Genomic DNA, 15,657 nt, shown 5'->3' with positions numbered 1-15,657 from the left:
GAGGTGCGTGGCCAGGGCAGGCGAGCCGAGGGGGAAGAGGTCAGCGCTGACACCCATAAATACCCGCTCTAAGTGAGCCGAGATGAGATGTGTCAGGGCTCAAGGCGAGATTTGCAGGAATCGAGAGTCCAGGCGGGTTGCGGGGGGGGAGGGCTGTTGTCCCCGCTTTGGGCCGCTTCTGGGTCCTCCCGGCCAGGAGTCTGCCTCTCTCTCGGAGACTTCTGGCAATAGAGCGGGCGGAGGGGACTGCAGGTAAAAAAGACGCTTGCACCCCTTCCTGGGCCAGCCCTCGGCTCCTCGGCCTCTTTCTGGGCTGACAGGCTTCCGTTTTCCGTTATAGCTTCCCACGTCCAGGAAGTCCTGGGTGGGGACTGGGATGACGGGTTCAGACGGACCCACGGCCAAGAGCCACGGAGCGGGAGTGTGCAGAGCTGAAATGTGTGTGTGCCCCCCCCCTCCACCCCTGCCTCTTCTCTGTGTCGCGACTACAACGATTGATATGCTGAGTTTCCAGCAAAAGTTCTCCAAGCGGCCGACCTCGGACAGATTAGAAGGGAGACGTGGATAGAGGGAGTCCCCTGCCCCAAAGGCTCACAGTCTGAAAGGAAGCATGGGCTTAGTCAGCAGCAGCAGCCTTCCCGGCTGGTCTCTGCCCGGCGTCGCTGGCGTGTCGAGGCCCCCTCTTCTGGGATCTCGGTGACTCCTGCCTTTTGCTTGACGTCACTGGTGTTGGCCCTGCCTGTGTAGCCGTGTTTCGATCTGGGTCATCGTGACCCCCACGCCTGGCTCGGCTGCGCCGTCGCATTCCTGGCTGCTGAGAGTTCTCTGGCCACTCTTCTGGCTGCAGCCCGGAAGAGGCTCCTGGCCGGACTTCTGCCTGGAGTGCCACCCTCTGGCCTTCTTCCCCCCGGCCCACTCGTGGGTCTGTCTTGGCACAGAGAGTCCTCCGGGGTCTGCCTCCCGCTTCCCCCAGCCGCTGCTTGCTGGGAAGTTTAGTTCCCAGGCCGCTGGGAGAAGGAAGGGACGTGTTGCCGGCTAGAATTTCCTGCCCCCAGATGTGGTGCTGGCTTGAAATGGGGAATCCTTGCTTGTTTTTCTGCTCATCTTCAATGAAGCGGCCGGGGGGGTGGGGGGGGGGGGGCATTGGCCAGGCCTGTTAGCGCCTTCAGCTTGTGAAAGCTTCTGATTGCTGTCTTGAGCTCCCTTCGCAATTGGCAAGGTGACACCTCTCCTCTTCGCCCAATGATGGTGTAGCGGCCTCCCCCCCCCCCGCTCCCTCCCCAGCCCACAATTGTTGCATTCAGAGGAGTCTCTCCAAGGGGCTGATGGGCAGAATCTGGCTTGAACATCAGAGCAGCCCTGCTGGATCCGGCCCAAGGAGGCCCATCTAGTCCAGCTCCTGTTTCGCAGTGGCCCCCACCAGATGCCGCCTCTGGGGAGCCCACAGGCAGGAGCTGAAAGGGGCCTCTCTCCGGGCTCTCCAGGGCTTCAGAGCAGGAGTCGGGCCTCCCTTCCAGGGCCTGGGGGTGCTCTGAATTCCGCCCCCCTACCGGACTTCTGGGGGTGCCCGCTGCGTCCCGTTGCCCAGAAGCAGCCAGGCTTGGTCCAGTTTTTTTAAATTTAATTTTTATTTATGACATTTTACATCCCGCTCTTCCTCCAAGGAGCCCAGAGCGGTGTCCTACATACTTAGGTTTCTCCTCCCAACAACCCTGTGAAGTAGGTTGGGCTGAGAGAGAGAAGTGACTGGCCCAGAGTCACCCGGCTAGTTTCATGGGGCTGAAGGGGGATTGGAACTCGGGTCTCCCCGGTCCTAGTCCAGCACTCTAACCACTACACCACGCTGGCTTGGGAGCCAGGATTCCTCTGCTGTCCCCCACCTGGGGGGTGTGTGTGTGCGGGGTGTGTGTGTTGCTGAGCTGCTATGCTTGCAGCCTCTTCCTCCTGTCCAAGCGAGGGGCTCTGCCGCCGCCGAGGCAGCCCAGTTCCCAGCCCGGAGTCAATTTGCACCTCTGAATGGCGGCCCTGAAGGAAGAGGCCGCCTGCTCCCAGGGAGCTCTGGCCTGCCCTCCTTGGACTCTGCAGCCCAGAGGTCAGAGGGATGTGGGTGGCTGTGGTTCACTCCCTCCCTCAAGGCCAGGAAAGATGGCTCCTGTAATTGCCAGGGGGCTAATTGTCTGCTTCAGGTGGCCACCTGGTCATTCTGTTCCACAGTGCTCAGTGTTACCAGGCTTGTGGATGGGGAGAAATCTTTTTTTCCGTGGCGGGGGGGGGGTGGCAGACACCCACCCCTGCACACGAGAGATTCCTGGGTTGCAGCTTGGATGTGCTGCTGAAGAGCACAGGATCCGGTGGACTGGCTGGCAGGGGGCCTTGGTGGCCGGCCGGCCTTGCTCTCCCAGCATCCCCGCCTCTCTCCAGGGACGGAGCTCCTCTGCTCAGTTGCATGGCCCGCCCTCCGAGAGCAGTTGCCTGGATTAAGAGCCGGGCGGCTCCTCAGTGCCTGGGCCAGATCTGGGGGCGAGTGGACGGTCCCTGGAGCGCCTTGCTAGGAGCAGGCGGCCCTGAGACTGGGCAGTTGCTGAAATGGTGGGGGGGGGTGGGGGGTGGAGGAGCAGGTCTTGTGGCAGCAGCAGCAGCAGCAGCAGGCATGGTCTCCTTTGCGAAGCAGGGTTCATCCTGGCTTGCATTTGGATGGGCAACTGCATGTGGCTGCGCGGCCGCCTTGCCTGCAGAAGGTCCCTGGAGGGTGGCCCATTCCCTGGCAGCAGCATCTCCAGGGAGGGATGGGAGAGACTCCTCTGCAGATGGGCCCAGGGTCTGCTGCCTTCCTCGGTGGCCATGAAAGAGGGAGACCTGGAAGGGCAGGCGGAGGCCTCAGGAGTGGCTTCCAGGGCCCACCTCTGCCCTGTGGTCTTGGGCCGATCCGCCCCCCTCAGCCTCAGTTTCCCCTCTCTCCCATTGGCTTAGCCGTGGGCGACCCCACCAGATCTGCCTGTGTGCAGATGCCAGAAAGCAGGTTTCTGTTTTAGCAGAGGTGCCCGCCCCGGAAGTTGGGCTTGGCTTTCTCTCCAGAGCTGCTGCTGCTGCCGCCCTTCTGCCTGCACGCTGCTTTCTCCCCCCCACCACCACCCCACCAAGCGCTCTCCCCATCAGCACGGCTTCATTGCTGCTCTCTGCTGGGAATCGCAGGTCCCTCGTGCCACATCTGCCTCCTTTCTGCCAGGAGTGGTTTGCACAATGGGGGACTGGGGGGGGCTCCAAAATGACCGAGGCGCACCTCCGCGTGGGGCTGGGTTATGGGGAGGAACATCTCCGGAGCTTCGGGCTCTGCGCTGCTGTGTCGGGAGGCCAGACCTGACCTGTGTGGGGATGGAAGGCAGCCCCAGCCCAACTCTGGGGGCATCTGCCTGCAGGAGCAGGTGGGCGCCACCCTCTTGCCAGCAGGGAGGCCCAGGAGAGGGGAGGGAGGTGCAGAGGAGGAGCGGGGGGGGTTGATCCCCATCTCTCCCCCCCCCCGCCGCCGCCTCTCTCTTGCACACCCTGGGGGGTTTCCCTCTCTCTGCATTCCAGGGAGCTGCTGGCCAGGCTCCCCGCAGGGCAGGACGGCCCACGGCCCTAGAGGCAGGCGCGAGCTGCTTGATACGGAGTCCGGCCCATGGAGCTCAGTGCGGTCTATGCCAGGCCTGCTCAACTTAGCCCCCCCCCCAGCTCTTTTGGGACAACTGCTCCCATAATCCCCAGCCACAGTGGCCCATAGCCAGGGATTATGGGAGTTGTAGGCCAACCTCTGCAGGAAGGCCGGAGTGGAGCATCGCCGGTCTACACTGACTGGCAGCAGCTCTCCAAGGGTGCAGGCAGACACCTCTCCCAGCCCCACCTGGAGAGGCTGCCAGCAGGGACTGGACCTGGGGCCTTCTGTGTGCAAAGCAAGGACTCTGGCATTGAGCAACGGCTGTGAGGGTATCTCATGTGTTCAGTGCAACTCCTGTGTTATCCTTTATGTCTCCTTTATGGCAGCCCAGTAGAGTAGGGTTAGGGTCACTGTTGCTGGTGGGGTCTGGGGGGCAGGGAGGGGGGTTTGCCTGCAGGCTGCTCTTGGGTCCCCGTTGGGATGGGCGGCTGCAGGGGAGCCCTGCCGGGCATGCCGATGCCCTCCCCGGCCCCATCTCCAAGGAGGGCCGGGAAAGACCCCTCCTGCCTGGGAGCCTGGCCCTGGGCTGCTGGAGGCGGGACCCGGGAGCGGGCCGCTGCCTCGCTGGCCCCGGAGGAGGAGGCCGGGCAGTGCGCGGCCTTGGCCCGGTCTGCGCTCCGCCAGGGGCGCCTCTGTCCCTGGCCGGGCTGGCAAGGGCCCTCCTCCCGAGCCCCGGCCTCCTCCCCTCCCTCCCTCCGCATTCCTGCCCGCCGGGCGCAAAATGTATCCAGGGTGGCATCCCAGAAACACTGGTCCTTTTGTGCGGAGAACAAGGGGCCCGTTCTGGCGCTGCGGGCTGGGGGGGCCCGCCTGGCAGACTCAGCCTCCGGGGAGGGGAGGGGGGGAGGAGCTCGCACCAGAACTGGGCTGCACAGCTCGGCCCTCCCACTCCTTTTGGACTACGGTTCCCATCACCCCCATCACAGGGGCCAAGAGGGATGGTGGCAATTGCACTCCAACGGTGCACAAGCCCTGAAGGGACCCAGCAGGCTGCCACAGACCGAGTCAGCCCCTTGGTCCCTCTGGCTCAGCATGGTCTCCCCAGACTGGCAGCAGCGGCTTCTCCCAGGCTGCAGGCAGGAGACTCTCTCAGCCCTCACTTGGAGATGCTGCTGCTGCCGCCAGGGAGGGGACCGGAAAACTTTGGCGTGCCAGCAGGCCGGGCCTCTTCTTCCCATCCTCCCCTGCGGGGAAGAGCTGGCAGCGCTCACACACCAAGTCTCCCATTCAAATGCAAACCGGGGCAGACCCTGCTTAGCCAAGGGGAGGAGCCATGCCTGCTACCCCCAGGCCAGCTCTCCTCCCTCAGTGGCCCGGCCCGGTTCTGCTTCTGGGGGCAACCTCCCTGCCTGGCTGCAGGCTCTGGATCCGCCCTGCTCCCCCCGCAACCCCCTGGACTCTCGATTCCTGCGTCCTCCAGGATCCCACTGCTGCTGGAGCAGCAGCACCAACCCACAACCCAGAGGATCTCAGATGGGTGCCGGCCGTCCTGAGTTCCTGGAGGCTGAAGTGCCCCCCCCCTTTTAATTGTGCAATGGGGGGGGGTGCGTGTGTGTGCGTGCGCACCTGGCAAATGGGCCACAGGGCTTGCTTCATCCACCAAACGATTTCCACCCGGCCCTTCCAGCGGGGCTTGCTCTGGTTTGCATTTGGATGGCAACATGTCAGCCCTGTGAGGGATTCCCCTGCTGGGGGTGGGGCCATCACTCTGGGGCAGAGCCTCTTCTGCTGGGCATGCAGGAGGTCCCTGCTGGCAGCATCACCAGGCAGGGCAGGGCTGGGAAAGACCTGCAGCCTTGGAGAGCTGCTGCCCATCAGTGTAGACAAGACAGAGCTAGGTGGACTGACTCTGTAGACAGCAGCTTCCTAGGGGCTGGGGCTGTCGCCTCATGGAAGAGCCTCTGCTTGGCCTGCAGAAGGACCCAGCTTCACTCCCTGGCCGCAGCAACCTCTGCAGGCGGCAGGGCTGGGAGGGCCCCCTGAGCCTGGAGCCCTGGAGGAGCCAGGAGAGGGGGAGCCAGAGGGCCGGGGTCTGGCTCCACAGAAGGCGCCTTCCTGTGTTTCGCAGGCTGCCCGGTGCGGAGTCGGGCCTCCTGCTACGTGCTCTGGCTGCAGCTTTGCAGGGACTCGGGGCAGAGGCCTTTGCTTCCCGCCCCCACCGCCTGTCAGCCCTGCTGGCGCTCTGCCCCCAGAAGGCCTCTGCATGGCTCAGCGGGGGGGGGGGAGAGCGGGTGTGGGGCGGTGCTCCTCATCCCGGGGGCTGGGGAGGGCCAGGCTGTGCTTGGCTGCCTCTACCGCCTGCCTTCTTCTCCCCTTCCAGGTGGGAGACCAGATGAAGCTCCTGCAGAACTGCTGGAGTGAGCTGCTGGTCTTTGACCACATCTTCCGGCAAGTGCAGTACGGGAAGGATCACAGCGTGCTGCTGGTGACCGGCCAGGAGGTACGGCGGGGTGTGTGTGTGTGTGAAAGGCGTGCCTTTCTGGGTGGGTGGGGGCAGCCAGACGTCTTGGGAAGCCCACAAGGGTGGCTAACGTGGAGGTGCCGTTCTTCCCTTTCACTGACTGATGGTCTTTTGAATAAACTCTCCCAACTGACTAATCTGGTTTTGAAAACCACACAAACTAGTTATCACTGCAGCTTGTGGCAGTGAGTTCCATAGGCAAAGTGTGTTCTGTGTGAAGGCCAAAGGCCATTAGGCTGGCGTTTTGCTGAGAGCAGTTCTGAGATGCTGCGGGTGGGGTGGGTACACCATCACTGGGTCCAGTGACCCCTTGTAGGGCCCCAGACTGAGATTCCTGGTCAGACCAAGCCAGGTGCTCAGGGCCATCCCTTTCACCAAACAATTTCTGTGTTCTTCTGTTGAATCCCCCCCACCAAAGGTAAAAACCTGCTCATTGTTTAATAGCATTTTAAACCAGCAATGTCTAGACTTTGACATCTCAGATTTTCGTTCCAATATTGCCTCTAACTTCTGCATCCGTGTGAAGTTCATCTGGATATATTTGCAGCCACAAATGGCTGGCGGCCTTTTCTTTTAGAAGTCATCTTGGTTTTTTGCTAGCCAAATTATGTGGCTGTCGGGTGGAAGGCCTTCGTGCCAGAGGCCTCCGGAGCCGCCGCCTTGGTCCGGGGGGTGCTGAGTTCTGCCGCCTCTCTCCCCGGCATGCAGGTGGACATGGCGACGGTGGCTTCGCAGGCGGGATCCATCCTGAACAACCTGGTGCTGAGGGCGCGGGAGCTGGTGCTTCACTTGCATTCGCTCCAGGTGGACCGGCAGGAGTTTGTCTGCTTGAAGTTCTTAATTCTCTTCAGCCTTGGTGAGTGGAGGGGGGCGGGGGGGAGGAAAATGGGGCCCAGGGCCAGGAGGGAGACCCCGCAGCTGGCAAGCGCTCAGGGCTGGCACGAAGCTGCTGCCTCCGACGGAGTCTGACCCCCCCCCCCCGGGTCCCTCTCATCCAGTCTGGTCTGCACTGGCTGGCAGCAGCTCTCCAGGGTTTCTGGCAGGGTCTCTCTCAGCCCTCCCTGGAGATGCTGCCGCCAGAGATGGAGCCTCCTGTGTGCCAAGCAGCGCCTCTGCCTCGGAGGAGCTGCCCTTGCTGGCGGTGGGTGGACGGCTCTGCCAGCGGGAGCAGACTGACCCTTGGCCTGCTCCCCGGGCCATTGTGGCTCTAACCCCCGCGGACCGGCCCTCCCTTTGCCCCACGTGGAGAGGAGCCGGGCTTTGGCCCCAGGCCGAGTGAGGCCAGGGCTGCTTCCTCCTGTGCTGGGCAGGCGGCAGCTGCAGCAGGCAGGGGGGCCCTCAAGCCTCCCGCTGCACCCCGGATCCAGCCCCCCACCCCCGGGGCTGTGGCTGGTGCCTGCCTTGGGCTTCCTTCTCGACTGTGAGCCCTTGGGGGCAGGGAGCCCTCTTTGGGGCTGGCTTCGTTTCTCTGTGGGGACGGCTTGGAGAACCCCTGCCGAGCAGCGGCATGCGCGTTGGCGTCCTCCCCGTGGGTCCTCCTTCCCGCGAGGCCGGATCTCTCCCCGCCCGCCCTGGCCTGGCTTGGCTTGGCACGCTGTGGACTCGGCACCTCCCTCTTCGGAGGCCAGTGGGCTCTTCTTCTGGACTCTTCCGGCCGGGGTGTGTGTGGGTGGACGTGTCTCTAGACGTGGGCCGTGCCTTCTCCTCTGGAGCCCACTTTGCGAAACGTCTCCTGGGCTGCCCTTGGGCTTTGCAGGAGGGCTGCTCTCTCCCCGATGCCCCGCACCCTGCTAGGTCCTCGCCTCCATACAGGGCCTGGGGGGAGCCAGTGGCCGCATGCTGGGCGTGGGCTCAGCCGGCACGGAGAGCAGCACCTGCCCTGCGCTGCCTGGGACTCTGTGGTCCCACGCCAGGTGATGGAGGCCCCTTGCACAACCTGGCTGGTGGCTGTCGCTGGCGGCCAGGCGGGATTTGCGTCAGAGCAATGCTGGGCAGCCTCTCCCGTGGCCGGCGATTGCAGATGAGTCCCGACGATTAGCCCTTGGGAGGGCTGGCAGCCTGGAGAAGTCCACACACTCACTTCTCACCCAGACATAATATCTGTGGGACTGGTGGTGCAGGGGAGGCGCGGAGGAGGCGGCGGGCGGGGGGGGGGGGACGCCTGCAAGCAGCTCCAGCTCCTGCCCCCGGCCAGATAGCCAGGCTGCCTCTACAGCAGGAACGGGGGGCCCATGGGGAGTGCCCCCACACGGTGGTCTTCTGGGCCTTGCCCTACAGGAAGACAAGCCAGTTGGGCCCCACTGCCAGGAGGGAGGGGACCCCTCCGATCCCAGCTGCAGGCGGCTCCTGCCGTGTGGGAGTGTGTGTGTGTGTGTGTGTGTTGGGGGGGGCCTGTGGAGAAGCCTCTCTGGAGGATCCAGCCCCAGGAATGGTGGGAAGCTTGGCATTGTGCCTGAAGGCTCCCCAGAGCAGAGGGCTGAGCCCCACTCCAGGTTAAACTCACCCCCCCCACACACACACACCCCAAATTCCTATGCAGAGTAAGCCAATTGCTTCTGCATGATTCCTTCTCTTGGTTTGGAAAAAGCGCCCTCTCTCTGCAGCACTTCCGCCCTGGCACAGGATCCTGGCCGGCCCCTTGCTCTGAGGAGGGGGGTCCTGCCTCTACCTGGGGAAACGCTGGCGGCATGCTTGTCGGGAAATGGTGCCTGCTGGCTCCCGAATGCCTTGAGGCCTCCTGGAGGCGGTCAGACGGCACCCCATTCCGGCCCCTCACCTGGGCTGCCAGCCGGGCGGGGTGGGCAGAGACATGGCTGCGCTTGCCCCCTGCCAGCCCTCCGGCCTTTCTGAGGGGCCTGGTGAGCTTGGCAGGGAGCGAGCCCCCCCCCCCTTCCCTGCCTGCCTCCACCTGGGCGCGGCTCCCACATCGCCCCCTGGAGAACCGCCAGGGCCTCCGGCCCCATTTTTGCGCATTGCGCTAAAACCTCCTCCTCCTGCTCCTGCTCTTGGCGGCAGCTCCCCGGTGAAAGCCCTGGACAAAGGTGGCTTCTGCCTGCCCGGCGGCAGCATGCGGCTGCCCTGCGCCCAGCTTCCCTGCCTGCGTCGTGCGGAGCGTGCCGGGCTCAGCTGCCAGCAGCCGCCGCCCTTACTGCTGGGCAGGGTGGTAATTGCCTTGGGAAGAAGAGAGGGTGTTTGTGGCTCGCCGGCTGCCACGCCACGCCCCTCGGCCAGCAGAAGCCCCCTGCCATTTGGGCCTCAATGGACGTCTCTGCTGAGCAGGTAGAGAGGTTTGATTAGAATGAGGGCTTCTCCCCATAGCAATATTTATGAGGACGGCACAGGTTAGCTTTGTTCTCCAGAAGGGCTTAATAGAGCCTTAATGGATTGACCTCTCGCGGGCCTGCCTGACTCCCATTCTCCCGGCAGCCACTCCAGGGGAGGGGAGCAAGAGCGGCTTTTATGCGCCTGCATTCCCTTAAGCGGTTGCAATTTATCAGAAGCCTCCGGCAAACAAAAGGAGCCCTGAATGGGGAGAACACTTGAGGGCAGAGACATCGTCCCTGCCAGCAGCTCTGCCTGCGCGAGGGGCGGCTTTCGGCTTTGTCGGAGGGCTGAGTCTTTGCAGCCGCCGGCACGTCTCTCGGTGAAGCGAGTCGATGTTATTTGGACAACATTCTTTATGCCTTGCAGGAATGAAAAGATTATTCAAATATTCAATTAAACTGTGAATAGGGCTTCTTCTCCAAACCAGGTGAGTTCATCAAGAAGAACATGCTATTGTGGAGGTGACTCGGGGAGAGATTTGACATTTAGCAACGTAACTTCTAGTGTGTGTGCCTGCGTGTGCTTGCTAAATATGACAATCTCACAATAATACATAGACAAAGAGGCTTCATTATGACATGCCTGCTTACAAGGGCTGGGGAGACCTCCTCCGCCTCTCCCCTGCAGCGGAGGGGGGGAGGAGAGGCACGCCCTGGAGGCAAAGAGGGGCCTGTTGGTGGTGCCTCCCTCTGGCCACAGGCCTGGCTGGACCACCTGGGCTGCCCATCCTGGAAGAAGCCTCTGGGCAAGCGAGGTCTTCTTGCCTCCGCCCCTTGAGAGCCGAAACAGGGATTGTGTGGGCCTCCTCACCTGCACTGCTGAGAGCCTGCGACTTGTGTGCTGAACCCCTGGGTTGAGCCAGGCGGCAGGCCATGGCAGAGGGGCCCACAGCCTGACTCGGTGTAAGGGAGCCCCATACATTCACATCCTCTGTGCCCTCTCCAATGCAAGTGTGTCCAGCAGGGGACGGCAGGCCTGTGAGCCGAAGCCCTCTCTCCCCCGACGGTAGTGCCGCCTTCTTCTTCTTCTTCTTCTTCTTCTTCTTCTTCTTCTTCTTCTTCTTCTTCTTCTTCTTCTTCTTCTTCTTCTTCTTCTTCTTCTTCTTCTTCCGTTCTTGTTGCAGTTGGTTTGCCAGATCTAAGGAGTTTGCAGAGGTTCTGTTTCCTGTAGTCACTTGTTTAACTTCACGTCGTCAAGTTCAATCGTGTGCAAAGAGGCAGAGCTCTCGCAAGGTGCTTGGTGTTCTCCTAGAAGCTCAGCTCTTGCACGATTCACCTTGCTTAGCCTGATGGCCAATAACAAACAGGGTCGTGGGGACACTTTAGTCTACCACACACAACGCAGAAGGTCCCTTTTCTCTAGATTGCTGGCCGGAGGGAAAGCAAGCCATCAGGATGCAGCGGCGAGTCAGAAGATGCTGGGAGGGAGAAGAGCTTCTGGTGGATGATGGCCCGTAAACTTTCTCAGGCCACTGAGCCCCTCCAGCAGGCTCTGGCGTTTATCCCCCCCCCCGCTCTCATAGGGAGGAGGGACAGGCGACTGCACCCATCCCCCATTTAGTTGGGTCCCCTGCAGTAGCTGGATCTGCTGTTTACCCCAAGTTCCCTGTCTCCGCTACAAGGGGCAGCCACTTTGCCTGCCTCCCCCCCCCTCTTCCAAACACACTGGGATCAGGCAACCTTCACTGGCAGCTTAAGGGTGATCTCCTTATCTCTGGGCCTTCACACCTGCCAACTGCCTCCTTCACATCCCTGTACGGAGAGGGAGCGCTCCGCCTTGTGTTCCTTAAAGCCCCTTTCTGAGCTGCAGCAACAGCCAGCAGGCGGGATAAAGGTTTCCATGCCTGCTGATCTGTGTTGCCGCTTGGGAGACACCGGGCAGATTAAGCCGGTCAGGCACAGGTTAGATTAAGCCGTTCGGACGGGGTTGGGAGAGGAACACGATCCGGTGGCCTGCAGTTTTGTTTGGAGAAGGTGAGAACAGCCCTTCTGGGCTCCGCAGCTGCTCAGGGCTGCTCAAGGGCAGGAAAACACCATCCCCACCACCTGGGTGGACTTCTGGAGCTGCCTTGCGTTAGACCCAGCTGACTGCAGATGCTTGGTCCCAAGCACTGCTCCTGTTTCTCCCCCCCCATTAAATTGGTGCTTACCATTGTTCCCTGTCACAGAGATTCCCAGATGTTGTTGACTACAACTCCCATAGTCCCCAGCTGCTTTGGCCATCTGTCCCTGGCGGTCCCTGGGCTTGATGCCTCCCGCCCTGCTCTCTGTGGGCAGACAGGAGGAGGACAGGGTGTGGGTGCTCAGCTTTCATCAGGTTTGGATGGCTGGTTCAGGTGACTGAAAAACTCTCTGTTGCCTTGATCTTGCGGGAACATCGCCAACGGGGCCATGGGGACACTTTAGTCCGCCCCGCCCTGCGCCAAAGGTCCCTTTCCTGCAGGGTTGTTGGCTGGAGGGAAAGCAAGGGCTCAGGAGGCAGCGGAGAGAGGAGGGAGAAGAGCTAGAAGGCGGTTCTGCGTGAGATGTAATTCTAGCAACGTAAACCTTCCTGGTTAATCTGAAAAGGTGCAGCCAAACACGCGCAGCCCACTCCAAAGTGGCTCCCCCCCCCCGACTCTCTGGGCATCCCTCCAGCAGGTGTGGGGCTTGCCTTACCCGCCTTTCTTTTTTGGCTGCAGATGTGAAGTACCTGGAGAACTCCAGCCTGGGGAAGGATGCCCAGGAGAAAGCCAACGCAGCCCTGCTGGAGTACACCCTCTGCCACTACCCTCACGCCACAGACAAATTCCGGCAGCTGCTGCTCCGGCTGGCTGACATCCGGGCGCTCAGCATGCAGGCCGAGGAGTATCTCTACCACAAGCACCTGAACGGAGAAGTGCCCTGCAACAACCTGCTGATCGAAATGCTGCATGCCAAGCGGACTTGAGGGCCACCCGCCCCTTTCTGGGCAGAGACTCCGGGGCTAGGAGGGGGTGGGTGCCTGGTGGCCCCCTGCCCACCCCTTCGCTAGTGGCATGAAGCGCCAGACTGCCCAGCACTGGAGGGGGAGAGAGAGACTGCCCTGGGCCACTCTGCCAGGATGACTGCCCTGAGCTTTGGGGTCTCTCTTCTCCTGACAAGCTGAGCATGTCCCCCCCCCCCATCTGACTCCCTGAGGCTTCAGCTCGCTGGGCTGCCCCTCAGGACATTTTGAACTCTGGGAGGGGTGAGGCCCTTGAGGTAGAGGGGGACCCGGGAGCCTCCTCGCCCCACACTGGCTTCCCACAACCCTCCAGGAGCCGGGCCCCAGCGCAGGGAGCCGACTCTCTCCTTGGGTGTCCCGTGGAAGCTGGCCGAGAGCATCTCTGGGCCACATGCTCGGGCGAGAGGCACTTGGAGCACGCCTGGGAGGGGGGCAGGCCTGCACTCTGGCCTTGGGGCTGGCAGGCAGGCTCTGTTCGTCATTTCCATGACCTCCGCCGTCTTCGAAACGAAACGAATCTGCTTCTAAGCACGTGGCAGACCCAGAGCCTCAGTCGGCGGCGTTGGGAATCCAGTCTTGAGCTACGAGATGGAGCGGAGATGTCTGTCTGTCCGTGTGTGTGTGTGTGTATTCGGGGCGGGGGGGGGCAGGCTGGCTGGCCGGGCACCTGCCCCCTCCTCACAAGAGGGCGCCAGCTGCCGCTGCTCGCTCCACCAGGCTTCTTGCTGTGGCTTGGCAGGGCTGGTGGGGTGGCAGGCCTGGGAGCCCACCTGCAGGCCCGGCTTCTGCCACTGGCTCAGGCCGCCAGTCCTGCCCGCTCCAGCAGGCAGCAGCAGGGGGTCTTTCCCATGGGGCGGGGGTGCCCCCCCCGGCCCTCTGCCACGGAGCAGTCGCTTGCTTGCTGGGCCCCCACCGCGTGGCCTTGATTTCCGGCGAGGGCAGAGCCCAGCAGCCTCCCCAGCCTTGCTCTGCCCAAAGCCCCCCCCCCGACTAGTACCTGCTCCCAGCTTCCTCCTGGGCATGCTCTCCTGTGGCTCCTGGCAAAGGCTGCCAAGGGGCGAGCCCTCCTCCAGGAAGGGGAAGAAGCAGGGCCTTCTGGGGGAGGGCACCGCGGGTCCTGTGTGTGTGTGTGTGTGTGTGTGTTGTGGGGGGGAGCCTTCTGGGGCTGGCTTGCAGCGAGCTGGGCCTTGGGTCGGGATGCAGCCACAGCCCTGCCTCCTCCTCTGCCAGCCCCCACGGTTCTCCGGCGGGGGGGGGGAGTCTCAACAGAGAGTGGAGCCACAGCCCCACGGCCAGAGGAAGGGGGGGAGGGAAGCTCTTCTCCCGGGAGTGGCTCAGGGCCACTGGCCTGCCTGGGAGCCTCCTGGGCATCTTCCTGGGGGTCAGGAAGAAGGGGCCGCCTGGGCGTGGCGGGACTCCCTCTCTGGGCCCTAGAGGCGGGTGTGTTTGTGGCTTCTAGCAGCTTCGTGGCCATTCCCCCCAAGAGGGGGGTGCCCTGGGGCAGGGAGAGTGGGGGCAGGCCCCTTGCTGCCCCAGGTGGAGTTGGCGGCTGGGACTGGGGAGGGGGAGGCTGGAGCTGGTTCTGGCAAGAGCCCCCCCCCCCCCGCTGTGCTTGCTGGCCTCCCTCCTGCCTTTTGCTGCTGGCGCTGGGCCTCCCCTTTTGGTCCTGAGGGGGTGTGTGGGGGGGGGGCGGTATGCACGCCTGCGCGGTTTGTGGCCTGAAAGAGTCGGAAGTGAACCGCTGCCTTTTTATTTCTCTTCTGGAAATGCAAAGTGCCCTTAAGTGTCCCCCCCCTTCTCTTGGTCCCCCCCCTTCCCTTCTTTTTCTTTCCTCCATCTTCTTCGGAAGCCCTCCTGAGGCGGGAGGACTGGCCGCACCCAGACATTCCAATAAATTTTGCAACCCACTTGACCCTGGTGTGCCTCCTTTCAGACTGCAGCCCCCACCCCACAACATGCCTGGCAGGTGATGCTGAGGCGGGGCCCTCTGCAGCTGCTCAGAGGCACTGGCTCCTGGATTACTGCCTCCCCACTGCAGGGGAATGGCCACGTGGCTGCAGCAGCATCTCCGCAGCCCAAGAAGCCACCTGCAGGGGGTGTGAGGGCAGCGGCGGCGGCGGCAGTGGGGTGCTGGTTTCCGCCTCCTCCGAGACAGGAAAAAGGGTGGGTGAAATCTGGGGGCCTTATCCAGCACAGCCCGCCTCTGCCTCAGCAGTCTGCAAACCAGCGACTTGCTTGTCTTGGAAGATGGGAGGCAGAGATGCCAGAAACCGCAGCATGAGGGAGGGGCTGAGCCCCCTCCCCCCCGCCCCACTACAGGGCACTGCTGGCCAGGAGGCCCCTTGGGAAGAAAGCGGTGCTGGGCGCTGCTCTGGTCAGGCAGGAAGGGTCCCTGGCAAGGCGGCAGCAATTCCGAGAGCAAGGAAGGAAGGAGCAGCCGCCGCACAACCCCGCCACCGCAGCCCTGTGCAGTCTGGAGGCAGGCGCCTCCTTTTCGAGCATGGCCAGCCCCAAAGGCGAGGGGGGTTGTCTGTGGAGCTCATAAGCACACAAGCACAGCCCTGCTGGGTCAGGCCCCCCAAGGAAGCCCATCTAGTCCCGCCTCTTGTTTCACATAGTGCCCCTGCACCCCCCACGCCCGAGAGGAAGCCCACAGCCACCGGCCTAGCAGCCACGGATAGCCCTGCCCTCCCTGGATTTGTCGAAGGCCCTTTTAAGGCTCTCCAAGCTGGTGGCCAGCACCACATCCCGTGGCAGAGAGTGCCACAGATTAATTCTGCGCCGTGGGAAAAAGGACTCCCTCTTGTCGACGGTCAGTTCCATGGGGTGACCCCTGGTTCTCGTGTGGGGAGAGAGGGAGAAACCTTCCCCTCTGAGGCCTACCGAGGGTGACCCCCCCCCGCCCCTTGCCGGGGTGTCAGAGCCTGCCTGATTCCAAAACCATTTTCCACCACTCTCGTAAGAATGGAGGCTGTTGCCACAGAGAAGGCTTCCCACAGCCAAGGCAGCCGAGGATTCCCTTTTGCTTCCCAAACTGCCTCTGGATTGTGAGTTCCACTGTGTTGGGCCAAGTTGCAGGTCCAAGGACGTTCGGCAATCCTGAGTCCCTTCTAAGACACACACACCCCGGCTCTCTTTTGCAAAAAAAAAAGAAAAAGGACCAGCTCCCTCATCTTTCAAGAGAAAGGCCACACAATAAATGCGAACCCACAAA

At 62.6% G+C, this 15,657-nt stretch overlaps 1 protein-coding gene across 6 annotated transcripts in view; it reads left to right on the top strand.

Moving 5' to 3' along the window:
* Nucleotides 1–14,355, top strand: part of NR5A1 (nuclear receptor subfamily 5 group A member 1) — a 32,345-nt gene extending 17,990 nt beyond the window's left edge. For 5 of the 6 annotated variants that reach the window (XM_053282149.1, XM_053282145.1, XM_053282146.1 and 2 more), the window contains exons 5-7: nt 6,015–6,134; nt 6,864–7,011; nt 12,160–14,355. In XM_053282149.1, coding sequence (XP_053138124.1) covers nt 6,015–6,134; nt 6,864–7,011; nt 12,160–12,407 — 516 coding nt within the window. In that variant the 3' untranslated portion in view covers nt 12,408–14,355. Of the gene's footprint in view, nt 1–6,014; nt 6,135–6,863; nt 7,012–9,845; nt 9,907–12,159 lie in introns of all 6 variants that reach the window. The other variant, XM_053282150.1, reaches the window with a different exon arrangement.
* The last annotated feature ends 1,302 nt before the right edge of the window (nt 14,356–15,657 follow it).

The sequence above is a fragment of the Hemicordylus capensis genome, chromosome 17 (genome assembly GCF_027244095.1).
Source record: "Hemicordylus capensis ecotype Gifberg chromosome 17, rHemCap1.1.pri, whole genome shotgun sequence".
In the NCBI taxonomy this organism is placed as follows: Eukaryota; Metazoa; Chordata; class Lepidosauria; order Squamata; family Cordylidae; genus Hemicordylus; species Hemicordylus capensis.
The sequence above is the reverse complement of the archived record's forward strand: the minus strand, read 5'-3'. Positions and strand labels throughout refer to the sequence as shown.